We start from the raw sequence: 17,453 nt of genomic DNA on the forward strand, positions 1-17,453 counted from the left end.
TATTGAATGTCTATGTCCAATGATTTTCCTTGTATAATAGGAACATAGGTGTGTATATTGTTTATTTGTATCTCTCTCTCTCCCTTTATCTCCCCCTCTCTATCCCCCTCCCTTTCTCTCCCCCTCCCTTTCTCTTTCTCTCCCTCTCCCTCTTTCTCTCCCTTTCTCTTTCTCTTTCTCTCCCTCTCCCCCTCTCTCTCTCCCTTTCTCTCTCTCCCTCTCTTTCTCTCCCTCTCCCTTTCTCTTTATCTTTCTCTCCCTCTCTCTCACTTTCTCTTTCTCTCTCTCTCACTTTCTCTTTCTCTCCCTTTCTCTCCCCCTCTCTCTTTCTCTCCCTCTCTCTCCCCCTCTCTCTTTCTCTCCCCCTCTCTCTTTCTCTCCCTTTCTCTCCCTCTCTCTTTATCTTTCTCTCCCTCTCCCTTTATCTTTCCCTCCCTCTCCCTTTCTCTCCCCCTCTCTTTATCTTTCTCTCCCTCTCCCTTTCTGTCCCCCTTTCTCTCCCCCTCTCTCTCTCCCTTTCTCTTTATCTTTTTCTCTCTCTCCCTTTCTCTCTCTCTCTTTCTCTCCCTCTCCCTTTCTCTTTATCTTTCTCTCCCTCTCTCTCCCCCTCTCTCTTTCTCTCTCTCTATCTCTTTCTCTTTCTCTCCCTCTCCCTTTCTCTCCCCCTCTCTCTCCAGTCTCCAGTCGCTTCACCAACTAGGAAGCGCACAGTCGCCGCTTTATGATCCGCGCGCACCAACTTCCCGGACCGCGAACAGCCCTCTCTTTGAGCCGCTGTCCCTCTCTCTTTCTCCGTATACATGAGTCGGTAGCCTGCTGTCTTTCGCGTATAGATGTAGGCGGTAACCGGAGCTCACAGTGGGAGACTCTGTTGTCGCCCTTTGCGTCATGGAGGACTGCTGTTCCGCGGAGAGCGAGAGGATGGAAGCGTGGCTGGACGACCACTTGGAGTTCACCCACTCCTACTTTATCAGGAAGGCTTCAAGGTAAAAGGGTCCGAGCTCAGGGGACACTCAGCCTGATTGACGTTGTTTCTGTGCAGCCTGGTGAATGTGAGTGTAGTTTATGGTGGAAATGTCTGCAAAACAAAACTCTGTTTGCTTTTGTGTGCAGCAGTCAATCAGGAACAGCTTAATTTCCTCTGTTAGTTGAACTCGTTTTTATTAGGAATCACTTTACCTCTCCATTGAGGACATGCTGGCTGTATAAGCCTGCCCTGATCATTCCTAACAGTAAACATGCTCTGCAGCACTAGTATTGTGGGTCTTTCAGGTCCAGTCTGACCCTGCTCAGGTAGTCTGTGTACCTGCAGAGCTGATTCACATCTCTCTCCGCTGTGCCTCCTCTCTCAGCTCCTTTTCATTTCACCATCCACTTCACAATCAGTAACAGCTCCGAGAGTTACACAGGGCCCTCTAATCATTAACTTTTACTGCTGCCAAACATTCGGTTTAATTCTCAGCAAGCACTGTTGAATAGGTCAGGTCCTTGGTGATAACTATAAAAGCCTTCCACATTTATTGCCCGTGCCTGAAATGGTTTTTTTCTGTTGCAGCCTTCTCGGTTTAGACCTCAGAGGCTGGGGGAAATTACCCATTTCATTTATTATGCAAACACAGATTCCAAATCAGTCTTTGGAGCTATATAAGGCTCTTTGTTGTAGCATGCATATCTTGGCATTTCAAAGTGCTCATCAGTACACTCTTAGGGCTGTGTTTGTATTCGTGACAACCCCCTTCAGACCCATTTATCTACTTAAACCACCATGGCAACTTCATCCAGTGACTGAAACACACATTATCTCAATCCTCTCTCCATCTCAAAATAGTTTCCATAAAAAAAGCATATTTTTGCTTCTCCTGCTAAAATAAGTGTGTCGGCGCACACACCAGCTGTTCTGGTCAGGAGGCATTTCTTAGAGAAGTATTGATTGAGCCACACCTCTCTTGGATAGTGGATACATAGGGTCGGCTCTGTGGGGAGGACTCAACCTGACCGGCTCCACCACACTGATAGATCACTGATAGTCAGATAACAGCCCATCCTCTGTGGCTCCTGGCGTTTTATTTGCCTGGCTCAGGGCCCAAGATACCGTGGTTTTCATGGCCAGCGGTTGTTAGTGTCCTCCCTTACGCTCAGGTGAACTGAGCCATGTGTCACATGACCCACATGGCTTGAAAACATGTGTGTGTTTGTGTTGTAGAAGCTGATCAGAAGATGTGTTGGCTGATTGGAGATAATTGCACCTGATTTACTGGTCACACAATCATACACACACCTCAGTGTAAACAGTTCATCACACGGTATCGACTGTGCCTTCATTCACTTTTCTTATCCATGCTCACTTATTAGTTATTCACCAAAATGGGTTATCATCAGTGCCCACATTCACTGTAATCTTGCTGTAATCCTTGCTTAAAACCGTTGTTATCTGCTGGTCAGTTTCACAGGCAAAATGTGTTTTTTGTTACGTACAGCAGACTGGTAGTTCAGTCAGATGCATATAATGTGCTGAACAATTGAGACAAAAGCCAAATCTGTTTCTGCAACAGATAATGATTAGGAGGATAAGACATGCATGGTGGTGGATGGATGAGTACATATATTAACTTTTAACTCTAGCAACCAGTGCAATAAATATACAGCAATATTTTTCTATGCTGGATTTTGAAGAAATCCCAAAACAATCAAAATTTAGAATTTTTTTTGGTGTTTTAATTTTTTGGGGTTGAAATTGCGGCATAAATAGCTATGCAGACTGTTTTGGACGGATGTCTGTTTGGTTTTGGTGCATCTCTGTTCTTGTGGGTTTTCAGGAGTTGATCTGCGACACCACTCTAATCATAGTCTACCTGTGTGTGGTTTTGTGTATTTAATCATATGATCAATATTCTTCCGAATGTCAGGAATAAAATGTCTGTGTATGTTGGCCTAAATATGTAAGTGGTGTCTACTGTTAAATAATATGCTCTGTTAGTCATGAACGACATGTAATGTATGTTTCAGGTGGTATTTCATTCCTAACAGTTACTCAAACAGCTGTACAGATACAGTACTGTACCTTCTGTTACAATATGGTTCAATTACGTGTCTGATACTGTTTCTTCTGTCCTTCGACAGGGAGATGGTGAATGCCTGGTTCGCTGAGCGCGTCCACTCCATGCAGCCATCTGCCTCCAAAGAAAATCCTCTTCAGCAGCGGGCCCACCAGTCCTCCACGGACTACAGCTCCCCCTCTGCCTACACCATCCTCCCACCCACCCTCAACTTCCTGGACAACCGCTGCCCTTCCCCGGCCACGGTCCCGAGCCCGGTCCCCGGCACCCCGACTCGCAAGATCTCAGCATCTGAGTTCGACCGCCCACTCAGACCCATTGTGGTTAAAGACTCTGAGGGCTCTTTGACGTTTCTGAGCGACGCCGACCGTGAAACTGTCCCTCTCCGGGGCTCAGTGATGGGTGAAGGTGGTGTCAGCGGGGCAGGTAGTGGCAGCGGGGTTGACTGCTGCGCCAGGCTGCTGGAGCTGGTGAAGGACGTGTCGAGTCATCTGGATGTGACAGCACTCTGCCACAAGATCTTTCTCCACATCAATGAGCTGATTGCAGCAGACCGCTACTCGCTGTTCCTGGTAGGAACGCAAAGGGTTTTGGGTCAAACTGTCATTCTAACTGCTTTACCTGGAGCACGTATGTAACACTTTTACCTGCAGACTTCAGTTCATTTCTCATTGGAAAAACATAGAGGCATTTAGAAAAATTTGAATAGTTTGCACCTGTCTGTGTAAAAAATAAAATTACTGGTAATGATTAATACCAGTATTATTAATGATGATGTGAAATAATTTGAAAGATTTGATCAAATGCGAAACAATTAGTTTAATTACATGTTTGATAAGCCGCTTCCCATTGTAATGCTAACCGAACAATCTATTTAGCTGCCTGTTGAAGAGCGACAGCAGTTGTTTCGCCTATGCACCGGTATGGCGTTGTGTGAAAAATTCATATCATATGGGAAATTAAAACCGGTATATCATACCGCCCAGCACTACTATCTATGATTGAGGGATTGCCTCCACACGGCTCTCAACATGGCGACGACTGAGCCAGCAGCTAGCTAACGGTGCTAACAGTGCAAACAACAGCAACAGTACTGCCAACAGTACTGACAGAGCTAACAGTGTCCGATAATTCTCTGTGGGTTCAATACAAAACAGCTGACTGCTGCTGCTGGAAACAACGGCCCTTTTAAATTACACACATTGTAATTATTTGATCCATTGTTAATATAAAAATTTTGAGTAGTGCAGCTTTAATGATCTCCACCAGGAGATAATGAGATTGGTCGAGTGTGTACATGAGTGTGCGTGCCCATGCATCTCTGAGTCTGTCCACGGGATAATCTTGCATACTGCTGCACCAAACTGCATAGTATTTTGGGTTGTACATTCATTGTAAAAAAGAAGCTGAGACACCAGCCTTTACCGAGGCGGTGCAGACAGCTGCATAGAATGAAATGAGAGCGTATCTGTTGCGTGGGACATGCGAATGGTTTGTATTCATTCAATCAAACATGACAGGAGTGGTCGTTGCAGACACACCTGGCAGAGATCTAGTCATACTTTCATTCGATTTTGCTTGAATATTACTATTCTGTATTCCCAACTTGTTCTCTTTCATGAGATGAGATTCTTTTTTTGCTTTGCTTTCTTTGCATGTGTTGGTAGTCCAAGCCAACAGTTGTATGACCACATTCTGCTTTGTCTGTGTGTGTTATGTCCCAGGTAGGTGAGGACAGCTCCAACAGGAAGTTCTTGGTCAGCCGTCTATTTGACGTAGCTGAGGGATCCACACTGGAGGAGTCCTCCAGTAGCTGCATCAGGCTGGAGTGGAACAAGGGCATTGTGGGACATGTAGCCGCCACGGGACAGCCGCTCAATATCAAGAACGCTTACGAGGTGAGGATCCTACGTGGTTTTGTACTACTTATAACATGCTGGGGTCAGAGTTGATGCTGGAGAACCCGGTAATGAGGTGCTTGGCTTGCTATGCTTGTGTTTTCTTTGGTACATTTGATGTTGGAGCTGACGGAGCACAGACTTGAGGGGGGGGGGGGGGGGGGGGTAGGTCCTCTGGAGACTTCGTCTTCACCACACAACCACGTAGCACATTTTACCCCTGACAGTTTCAGTGTACTGACCTTTGTGATCAGGTTTCAATGCAGTATCATTTTCTCACTTCAATCAATGATCAAACCAACCTCACTTCGAAATCTGTCACTAATGTTTTGGTTGAGATTCCTCCTTTATGCAGACAGAACGATTTCTAGCTAACTGTTTGTCAAGAATTTGTTCCAGCACACAAGTTCCCCTAAAACCCCAAATTGGCCTTTTTACATGTTTGGTTGTTGGAAGGTGTATTCCTTAACCCAGCGGTTCCCAAACTTTTTCTGTCAAGCCCCTCTTAGATGACATAGGAACATTGGAAGCTCACCCCCCCCCCTCTCCCGCTTTCTCTTTCTGTGTCGCTCTGTGTCTTTCTCGCTCTCTTTGTGTCGCTGTCTCTCTCTCTCTGGTTTTGCCGCCAGTTGGTCTGTAACATGAGCCGCTCTGGGGGGCGTGGTTGGAACACAGTGCATGTCACGTCGGTTCCGCTTGATTTATTTTAATTTTATTTTATTTCTTAGGCGGAACCACATAGTGCCCTATCTTTACAACTTGTTTGCAATTGTATTTGTTATAATTTAATTTTATATTCTTTTACCGGTGTGTGTGTGTGTCTTTGTGTTTGTGTGTGTCTGTGTGTGTGGGTTGGTGATGAAGCCGCGCCCCCCCTGCAGTTCCACTGCGTCCCCCCCCCCCCCCAGTTTGGGCACCACTGCCTTAACCTTTCACATAGCCAAGCTAGCTGCTCCCCCCCGCTTCTAGTCTTAATGCTAACCTAGGCTAACCCCATCCTGACTCCAGTTTAACGCATAGACCCAAGATCGAAATCAATTTTCCCATCTCACTCTCAAAAAGAAAGCAAAGAAATATTTTTCTTCTCAAACAGTTGAATTATTCCTTTGACAAATAAAGCCAAATAAAAAACTGAAATAAAATTAATTTGTTTCCTCTTAAGTGACGTAAAGTAACAAAACCTTTACGGAAAATGCATAAAAAACATTTTCAGCAGGGTTTGTAGGAAATGCTATTTATGTAGTATTTACACAGGTATTGCTATTTATTTTGAAATGATATGTTGATGATTAATGGTAATTAACATAAAAACAATGTTTTGAGAAAGACACTGACTGAATTGCATATCATGTTAAGCCCAGTGCTTTGGTTGGTAGCTGGTCATTGGTGTGTGTGTATGTGTGTGTGTGTGTGTGTGTGTGTGTGTGTGTGTGAATGGGTGACTGAGAGACCAATCAATAAAAGCGGCATATGAATGCAGTCATTACCATCATGTCCGTAGTGCATGCGCATGTGTGCGTCTTGGGCTGCACACAGAGTGCGATCTTCCTCTGGAACAGTTTCTTGAGTGTCTTTTAAAAGAAGCAGATGTGTGCGTGATGTTTGTGTGTGTGGGTGAAAGAGAGAGTGTGTGATTAAATGCACGTTTGGTCATGGGTCTGACTTCAGTGTGTGTGTTTGTCTGAGGGACTTCTTCTAAACTGTCAAATGTGTCTTTCTACAATGACTGTCAATGTGAATGTTACATACTCAGCGAAGAACACTGCTAAAGATTTGCACTTATAATCGATAGCCCTACAGATTAGGGTTTAAAATCATAAGGCCTTTAGTATTTCAAACTAAATATCTTTGGACAGTGGAATACTGTGAGCACCTTAAATGAAATCCCATTCACCGCCATCGTACTGGAGGCACAAATCTGAGAGACCAATTTTGAGATTCTTTTCACATTATAAGAAGATATTTTTGTGTTTGTTATTACTAAATACACGTGAATCCAATTTTAACAAGAAACGTTTCTTGTTGTGACAACATAGCAATTCTATCTCTAAGTAAGTCATATTACACAATGCAACAAAAAACCTTCCTCGTTATGATAACTTGGTAAAACTGTCATAATAACCTTTAACCCAGCTTCACATTGACTATAAAAAGTGACCATTTTCTTGTTATTATATCATATAATAACAATTATATCAAAAACAAATTCTTAGCATTTAAAAAAATATATAATTATTTTTGTAATGATACCTTTTCCCATTGGACTTTGACATGGATTTGTCTCCCTGTCGATGAGTGTCTTTAAACACGTATTAGAATCCTGGTTTGGATCTCGGGTATGGCCTTTACATCAGGGGTTATCAAAGTTTGACATTGTGGGCAAACCTACGGTTTACATGGAACATGAGAAACCTGGCATTCATATCTCTATGATCATAACAGTATCCAGATTCTCAACAGGTCACAAAAAATACCCTTCATTTCAACCAGAACTCATCACATGCTTTGCCTCACTGCCATTGTTGCAACCCGGCTCAAAAGCTGCAACATGGATGGGAGACCAGACGAGTTTACATCCTGACACAGAAAGAGACAGCATGCAGGACACAGACCCCAAGTGGTAGAGAGGAGTTGTCACTGTCTAGATAAGACTGTTTAAGAAACATCACTGTCTTTATACTTCAGGTACCACAAAACACCATCATTTCCATCTCACCATCTCATATCAGTTGTTGTGTGTGTATGTGTGTGTGTGTGTGTGTGTGTGTGTGTGTGTGTGAGAGAGAGGCCGAGGGAGGGAGATTTCTTGCTGTGTATCTTCTTCCTCTGATAGCTCTGTCATCTGATTGCCTGCCAACCATAAGTCGTCTATGATGATGATGATGATGATGATGATGATGATGATGATGAGTGGGGGAAGATAGAGAGCGATGTGTGAGAGGATGTCACGACCCGGCTCTTGAGCCATGACAAAAACGGAAAACACACGGGTGGTTTAGACGGAAAAGCTTTCATTTATTCGTAACAAACAAAGTCGTGGTGCTGCAGGAACAGAGAGCGAGCGACTGCGGCAGGCAGGTCCTAAATACCCCTGGGAGACTGGCCAGGTGCTCCCAATTGAACCAAGAGGCTCCGCCTACAAGGGGCCTGCAAGACAGCACAGAGCACAAACAAGGCAACGCCCACAGGAGGCCCTGCGTAATAAAGCCAGAGACCGTCACAGAGGAGATGAGGCGAGAAAAGAACAAATACAAAACAACAGTGGCCGATGGGATGGTCCACCTGCATCCAATTAGCTTGCGAATGTGTGTGTGTGTGTGTGTGTGTGTGTGTGTGTGCATGTGCAATGAATGCCTGTACGGCAGTGGAGAACCACCTCCTAATAACCTCATTATGTCGCCACAGCTACGGTTATTATTTGTTTCGTGTAAAACCGCATATTCACATAACACTGCAACATTTGACAAGTGAAATAATAAAACCTTTGAGGACTACAAATACACTAACTGCAGAGTGCAGATACATGAATACGCGCATGACGGGGTGCTGTGTCATTAACAGACAATACATATCGTCAAAATCAAGGTAATTAACACAATCACAAGAACAAACTCACAAGAACCAGTCACATATATTTATATGACAACAAAGCAGGTCGAATATCATAAAACCCAAATAATTCAACAGGCCTCTGCACATTCCATAAGGGCGAAATCTGATTGGATAAAACAAGCTGTGCTGGAAGCAGCGCAACTGAGGAAGACAGGAGCTGTGCAATGAGAAAATAAGTTAATGGGGAAAATATATTTAGAATACAGGTAGTGTATACATGTAGTGTAAAAATTATTAAAATATAAAATAGCTATAATTTTGTGATTCTGTCAAGGCCAGCAGAGAAGGCCTTGCTGGCCACTGCTGTAAGCACATTTGAATATGCGTAGTGAAATCAAAAAGTGTGTGTGTGTGTGTGTGTGTGTGTGTGTGTTTGCTTCCAGGTGAGTGCATGTTTTGGTTTGGGTCTGTGTATTCTTGCCTCGTTAGTGTGTGTGTATAATTCTGTGCATATGTGTGTGTAATTAAATACACACACATATGAGTGTTTGTGCATCATGCTGTGCACTCAGTTCATGCACAAAGTTACTCTAGATCAGCGGTTCCCAAACTTTTTAGGCCGCGCACCCCCTTCTACATCCCGACCAGGTTCGCGCTCCCCCCCCCCCACCCACCCTTAATAAAAAATTTTAAAAAAGCAACAGAGCCCATTTACAGCCGCATAAAAATCTGACCAATGATAGAACAGTTTGCTCACGCGTGGCGTTAGTTTACAATATTTAGTCCGCTGTTAAATGTTGCAGTGTGAACACAAACTGCAACATTGTATCATATTAAGCCCTGAATCAGAACAAAGCAAACGAACTGAAGGTGTGAAAACGCCCTGAAACACTGCAACAAAGTATCAATAACTTTCAGTGACACAAGGCGTCACTTTTAAAGAGCAATACGGATGCGAGCACACACGCACAGGCTCAGAGGCAGATTATCACATTTAATTTACAATTAATGAGCGACTAATGTAGCCAGGATGTCTTCGGACAAAGCATCGATGCGGTGCGTCACAGTGTTGTTGGACACCGGGATCATGCACAACTTTTTTGCTTCTTTCTCCCCAATCATACATTCCACCATCTCTCTGGCAGCTGGCAAGCTCACGTCTTCAGTGATTGTGTGCGGTAGCCCCTTTCTCGCTATTCTGTAACCAGATATGAAGCCCGTAGTGCGTCATTTATAGACCAACACATGAATGAGACTGCAGTTGTTTTTGGCTGTTTTGTAACTCCTCCAATTTGGATATAAACAATGTAAGGGGCTTTTGACTTGCACTGGCATGCTTGGTGTTCAGGTGGCGACGTAAATAAGAGCTTCAGACTGTTAGCCAGAACCTCACTGCACACCACGCACTGTGGCTTTGGGGAATCTGCGTTGCCAATCCAAGTGAAGCCCAGACACACATACTTTTCATCATATTTCCTCTTTTTTTTCCCAGTCTGATGCTCACTCTCGTTTCCTCTTTTTCACCTTGACTCCGCGATGGGCCGATGTGCTCCCGATTTGTCTGTGCTATCCCTTCCTCCTTTTCGGTCTCCTCCGTCTCATCTTCCTCTGACTCCCGTTCGATTTCTTCTCCCGGTCTCTCCCTAACGCACCTCTCCGTTCCCCTCGCCTCCGATTCCTCTCTCTCTCTCTCTTTCTCTCTCTCTCTCCTCTTTTACGACTGATGGCTTCAGATGTCCCACCTGACAGTTTCCCCGATTTCAGCCAGTTTAGCATTTTTTAATTAATGTTGCTGAATGCATGAAGTTCGCTGTTCGCTGACGTTAGCTGCACAAGCTAGGCTGGCTAGTGTGTACACTGGCGGCATGCGGCAAGACTTAATTTTAAATCTTACAAAGGGGATTTTCATAATTCATGTTTTTATTTTGTGAAAAATCCCACTTTTTAAATGAAATTTTTATTTAATTTTTTATATTTAATATTATTACACCATCAGACGCCATTACACTTTTCCTCTCGCGCACCCTCTAGAGGCAGCTCACTTTGGCACCACACTTTGGGAATCCCTGCTCTAGATAATCTGAGTGTATCTGCTACAGGCTGTGTTTGTGAAAAAGTGTATTTGTGTGTGTGTGTATTTATGTGCTACAGCAGAACCTGATACTGCTTCCAGGAAGTATATCAGCGTCAACTGAGGGACTCCCCAGCTCTCTGATTGGATCTTTAACTTCCCATTAGTCTGCTCAGGATTACATTGATTTCAGCAGCGCAATGCGAAAACCCCCTCTCATCCACAGGGGGCTTCCTCCACTATGCTGGATCCAAAATGCAATCTTTGGGGGGAAAAACCTGCAGACACTGACTTTTGCTTCGATTTCAGTTGATCCTGCAACATGTTTCTTGGACTTTAAAATATAGTTGTGTATGTCAACTTTGTGGGCAGTTGTCCTGTTCTGGAGTGAGGTTTGCTGTAGTGACAGGCTGTCCTGGCTTGTGCCAGAGTGAGTCATGTTGAAAAAGGTTGAAACAATGGTTTGGTGTCTAAGTGTTGGAGTTTTGATGGGGCATTTTGAGAACTACACCCATAATCAGACGATTTAAAGTGACTTTTAATACTATAAATTGACCAATAAAAGGTGATTTTAAAATAATGATACAATTTCAAATAGCCCATTTTCTGTTTTATTTTTTCTATGCCGATTAAACCATCATTTCCTGCAGATGGCTTGTATTACAAGCCTACCAGAAAGTTATGCCCTTCAAGCCACTAGACTGTTTCAATTTGAAACACCTATGAAGGAAGGGCTGTGTTTTATTGTGAATGACATGACTGCTGTCGTTGTGTTGGTGGAAATATGTGGAAATGGACATTATGTAGAATTTAATAAAAAGACAAAAGGTAACCATGTAGGAAGTGTCTAAAATTGGGACTACTGTTTGCTTTTGATGTATGAATAGGATAATTCCATAACAGAAAAGTAAAAAACAAAACTTCAGTTTCATAATTAATTTGACAGGGCAACTAAAAAGGAACAAAAAAAGAGCTGTGGGAAATATTGATTTAATTTTAGATTTATAAAATTAGCATAGAAAACAACTTAAATAAGTCTTACAGAATTGAGTTAAATTTACTTTATTGGCTATCAAGGCATTTTTGTCCAATAAAGGTAATTATATAGCCTTGGGGTGATAGCTACTGTACATTGCGATGGTCTGTCTTCGATGCAATTTAATTGTTTGCTAAACCCCTCCCCCGAACAGCAATCCTCCAATCGTACCTTAGCTTAGCTGGTCTATCTGTGCATGTTGAAGCGGTGTGCGTGGGGCTGTAGTAAGATGACACTTGTCATTTCAACCAAAATGTCGTTGGCTGGAAAATGAATCTCTGAAATGAATGAGCCATTGTTTCAAAAGTTTTGAGTTAATCTGCCACTGTTATCGTTTAAACTGCATATATGCTGTGCAAGAACAAAACGATCAACAGGCACACAGTAACTGAGGGGGGTGGGGCTTAGAGCACAGTCAATTGTCACACCTTTTGTCACATATGTAATTATTCTATACAGAGCAGGGTTTAGTCCACTCAGTGTAGTGTAAGTGCAAACAGCAGCAACAGCGAAAGCACATCAGAAAACACGGAGATTTCTTCCTGAAATATACTTATAAAACAGGACATTTGGAGTAGCGGCCCATCTCTAATATAAGCCTCTCTGTCAGCAATTTGGGTAATTAAAGGTCTGCACCATACAATACAGTTAAGAAACCTGTAATATGCACAAAAGTCCTGTTGTGATACAAATATAAGGAGCCATTTTTTGAGTTTTAAAAATAAATCGGTGATCATACTCGATGCATGGTTTATACCCACACATACAGTTCCTTTGAGTTTAGAGGTTAATGGTTTGTGTTTAAAGGTCAGCCGGTGGGTGGGAGGGTTGCCAACAGGAGCACAGTCCTCTAAACTAAAAATCTCTCCATCCACTGGTCCTTAGCGTGCCTTCAGAAGCCACTTCTCTCTCTTCAACTCTACATTTACATACCAAAGAAGATTTTTGCCTCCTTGTGATGGATGCCAAGCACTAACAAAACTACGTATGTGAGGCTTTTGTTTTGGGGGTGTGGAATTTAGTGTTGCATAATGCTGACTCCTGTATGTGTGCATCTACTAAAGAATATCAATTGTTTATGCATGTTTTCAAATGTATGTTAGGATTGACGAGGATTTGAATACAGATCACATCAGGTCTGTATTGAAGCTGCTGATGGCCAATACTTTTTCAAATGTTTAGTCTCTCTTAATGGACAGTTTGTTTAGACCAGTGATTCTCAACTGGTTTTGAAGGGGATTTTTTGTCATTTTTTATGCAGCGGAGTTATTCTAACGTTTACGGCACTTGTTCAGCGGTGCAGGAAAAACACCAACCAATGCGTTGTGAATCACATCACGTGATGAAGCTCATCCAATCAAACATGGGTATTCTCACAAGTTTCCTGACTTGAGTGCGATGTACACACACCGTAACACACGGGGCTGAGACGAGGATATAGAGAGCAGAGCAGGAGTATTGAAGTGTGAGTTGTGAAAATCAAATCACAGCACGATTTCCAAAAGAGGAAAATAGCCAGCGAGACCAGAGTCATTAGACTATGACTGGACAGACTCATATAAGTGAATTCTTCAAACACAAATTTCACTTTTTAGAAGATGAGAAAAATATAATATTGTGGCTTTTTTAAGTCACCCTGAATGAACTGAATTTAAAGCTGCAGGGCAATTCAGTGAAAATAACTTTTCTAAAATGAATTCTGTTACATCATTTATTTTAGACTTCTTGAATATATATATATATTTGTCATTTTTTATGCAGCGGAGTTATTCCAACGTTTACGGCACTTGTTCAGCGGTGCAGGAAAAACACCAACCAATGCGTTGTGAATCACATCACGTGATGAAGCTCATCCAATCAAACATGGGTATTCTCACAAGTTTCCTGACTTGAGTGCGATGTACACACACCGTAACACACGGGGCTGAGACGAGGATATAGAGAGCAGAGCAGGAGTATTGAAGTGTGAGTTGTGAAAATCAAATCACAGCACGATTTCCAAAAGAGGAAAATAGCCAGCGAGACCAGAGTCATTAGACTATGACTGGACAGACTCATATAAGTGAATTCTTCAAACACAAATTTCACTTTTTAGAAGATGAGAAAAATATAATATTGTGGCTTTTTTAAGTCACCCTGAATGAACTGAATTTAAAGCTGCAGGGCAATTCAGTGAAAATAACTTTTCTAAAATGAATTCTGTTACATCATTTATTTTAGACTTCTTGAATATATATATATATTTGTCATTTTTTATGCAGCGGAGTTATTCCAACGTTTACGGCACTTGTTCAGCGGTGCAGGAAAAACACCAACCAATGCGTTGTGAATCACATCACGTGATGAAGCTCATCCAATCAAACATGGGTATTCTCACAAGTTTCCTGACTTGAGTGCGATGTACACACACCGTAACACACGGGGCTGAGACGAGGATATAGAGAGCAGAGCAGGAGTATTGAAGTGTGAGTTGTGAAAATCAAATCACAGCACGATTTCCAAAAGAGAAAAATGGCCAGCGAGACCAGAGTCATTAGACTATGACTGGACAGACTCATATAAGTGAATTCTTCAAACACAAATTTCACTTTTTAGAAGATGAGAAAAATATAATATTGTGGCTTTTTTAAGTCACCCTGAATGAACTGAATTTAAAGCTGCAGGGCAATTCAGTGAAAATAACTTTTCTAAAATGAATTCTGTTACATCATTTATTTTAGACTTCTTGAATATATATATATATATTTGTCATTTTTTATGCAGCGGAGTTATTCCAACGTTTACGGCACTTGTTCAGCGGTGCAGGAAAAACACCAACCAATGCGTTGTGAATCACATCACGTGATGAAGCTCATCCAATCAAACATGGGTATTCTCACAAGTTTCCTGACTTGAGTAAGATGTACACACACCGTGACACACGGGGCTGAGATGAGGATATAGAGAGCAGAGCAGGAGTATTAAAGTGTGAGTTGTGAAAATCAAATCACAGGACGATTTCCAAAAGAGAAAAATATATATATTAGGGGTGTAACGGTACGCGTATTCGCATTGAACCGTTCGGTACGAGGCACACGGTTCGGTACGCATGACGAACCGAATACGTTTGAAGAAAAAAAAACCTTTATTTAACCAGGTAGTCCCATTGAGATTAAAAATCTCTTTTGCAAGATGTAAGTAACAATACAACATAACATTAAGGGGCAGTTTTTGTTTTTTATGCTTATGTGTTGCTAGGAAGACACCCCAGAAGATGGGCCACTCAGGTATAGTTCCATCATTGTTCAAAGTCAAAGAATAACTTTATGATGTTCGTTGTAATGAATAAATATATTTTAAAATCAAGTACATTTCTCTGGCATTTATAGTTTTCTACTGTACCGAAACGTACCGAACCGTGGCTCCACTGTATCGTACCCAACCGTGAATTTTGTGAACCGTTACACCCCCAATATATATATATATATATATATATATATATATATATATATATATATATATATATATATATATATATATATATATATATATATATATATATATATATATATATATATCTATATATATATCTATATCTATATATCTATATCTATATATATATATATATATATATATATATATCTATATCTATATATATATATATATCTATATCTATATATATATCTATATATATATCTATATATATATCTATATATATATATATATATATATATATATATATATATATATATATATATATATATATATATATATATATATATATATATATATATATAATTTGGGTCGTGGCTTGTCATTAAGGGGTGATGGTGGGTCCCGCAGCCAGACCAGTTGAGAACCACTGGTTTAGACTGTGCCCGCTTATTTGATTATTTGATTGCTTCATGTGGAAAAATCCAAAGCTTGACAATTCAATAGACAGCAGACGGTTAACAAGAATTATTAAGTGTAGGTAAGTAGGTATGCATCAACAATATCAGTGGCCAAAAGCATGGACCAGACCATATATGATTATTAAAACCTAGGTGTAGGTCCGACCCTCTGGAATGCTTTAAACATGATATTGAATTCCGTGTGCTTTGCCTCCCCAGGACCCCAGGTTTAATGCTGAGGTGGACCTGATCACAGGTTACAAAACCCAGAGTATCCTTTGCCTTCCCATCAAGAACCACAGGGATGAGGTAAGTCAATATACACGAGAGCTGTACAGCTTGTGTTTACCAACTTATAGGAGGTGTGATGTTATATAAACCAGTAGTATAGTGGTTTATCTAAAGGGATACCAGTCTTTTTGTTTGTCAAGCCCAGTGTGATATAAACAGGCAAAGAAGGCTGATGTGTATAAAGCCAGCTTTAGAGAAATGATGGGAATCTATATGACAATGTCCACTTACTAGCTTCTTCCAGATCTTTCAACATCATTTCATTGTCATCTTCAGCAAATTGACTTTTGCTTGGTTGTGATGGAGATGACTCAATTGTCATTATGTATGTGCAGCATGTATGTATTGAACTCCATCTGGTGGCAACTGCATAATCTCCATGACAACTGAGAAAACTCCATCCACTGAGGAAGACCATAGGATGCAGGTGAACGTTCTGAAAAAAGCTCATAAGTACACCTTGAGTTGGTCTAACTAAATACATGTTTTGATTTACAGAATTTAGTTCTTGCTGTTTGTGTGTGTGTGGGGGGGGGGGGGCAGCTAGCTATTATGGCTGTATGGCATTTGCAATCAAGATTTGGTATATTGTTCTTGCTTTTACAAGTTGCTATTAGCTGTACCTAGGCTGCGGTTTGCAGTTTCTGTTTGTGTAAGGTGTGATTTAGTTTCACTTGGCCAATTGCCCTGTTAAGTGCCAGGGGAGTGGCTTGCACTCCTGACAGACAATGAGCAATCAGTAGGTAGCTGTCCTTAACCACTGCTGGTGGTTGGAAGCGTCATCTTCCAAGTGTCGGGCAAACGAATGCTACAGGGCAACTTTTTCAAGCCAGACTTCGTCAAGCAAAGACTTCTCGAGCGTGTACTTGTGGGTCAGTAATCTGTTTATATTGACTACCATGTGTTTGCATCCTATTTCTGTCCGGTCGTCACGTAAACTAACCGATGATGAAGAAGATAAACAATATCAGATCCTCCTTCTCTCAGCCTCCCTCTCCCTATCCACCCTTACCCTCTTTACCCTCTCCAGCTCTTCCCCCTCAGCTCCCCCTCCCCTCTCCATTCCCCATCTTACCCTATCTTGCTCCCCTCTCCCCTAACGAGGTCCTCAACCTTGTTACATCTAACCGCCCCACCACGTGCTCCCTTGACCCGATCCCTTCCCCTCTTCTTCCTTTCCTCACCCACCTCATCAACACACCTCTTGTTTCAGGATGCTTTCCCATGGCTTTCAGGACTGCCAGAGTCACCCCCCTTCTGCCGAAACCATCACTTGACCCCTCTGATGTCAAGAACTTCAGACCGGTTTCTCTTCTACCCTTTCTATCCAAAACACTTGAACATGCTGTCTTTAACCAACTGTCTTCCTATCTCCACCAGAACAGACTCTTGGACCCCCACCTGTCCGGGTTCGAGGTGGATCACTCGACTGAGACAACTCTCCTTGCGGTGACAGAGTCGCGTCACGTCGCAAGAGCAAACTCTCTCACCTCTGTTCTGATTCTCCTGGACCTGTCTGTGGCATTTGACATGGTGAACCACCAGATCCTCCTCTCCACCCTCAAGGGGATGGGCATCTCAGGCTCTGCACTCTCCCTGTTTGCATCCTACCTGACAGGTCGATCCTACCAGATGACATGGAGGGGGGCCGTGTCGGAACCACGCATGTTAACTACG

General features: G+C 42.2%; 1 protein-coding gene across 1 annotated transcript in view; it reads left to right on the forward strand.

The window, feature by feature from the left end:
• The first annotated feature begins 872 nt into the window (after positions 1-872).
• The window catches only part of pde5ab (phosphodiesterase 5A, cGMP-specific, b), a 66,193-nt gene continuing 49,612 nt past the window's right edge, over positions 873-17,453 (forward strand). The window contains exons 1-4 of the mRNA XM_079295748.1: positions 873-986; positions 3,121-3,628; positions 4,781-4,954; positions 15,705-15,794. Coding sequence (XP_079151874.1) covers positions 889-986; positions 3,121-3,628; positions 4,781-4,954; positions 15,705-15,794 — 870 coding nt within the window. The 5' untranslated portion in view covers positions 873-888. The remainder of the gene's footprint in view (positions 987-3,120; positions 3,629-4,780; positions 4,955-15,704; positions 15,795-17,453) is intronic.

The sequence above is a fragment of the Melanostigma gelatinosum genome (genome assembly GCF_949748355.1).
Source record: "Melanostigma gelatinosum genome assembly, chromosome: 23".
NCBI classification, from domain to species: domain Eukaryota; kingdom Metazoa; phylum Chordata; class Actinopteri; order Perciformes; family Zoarcidae; genus Melanostigma; species Melanostigma gelatinosum.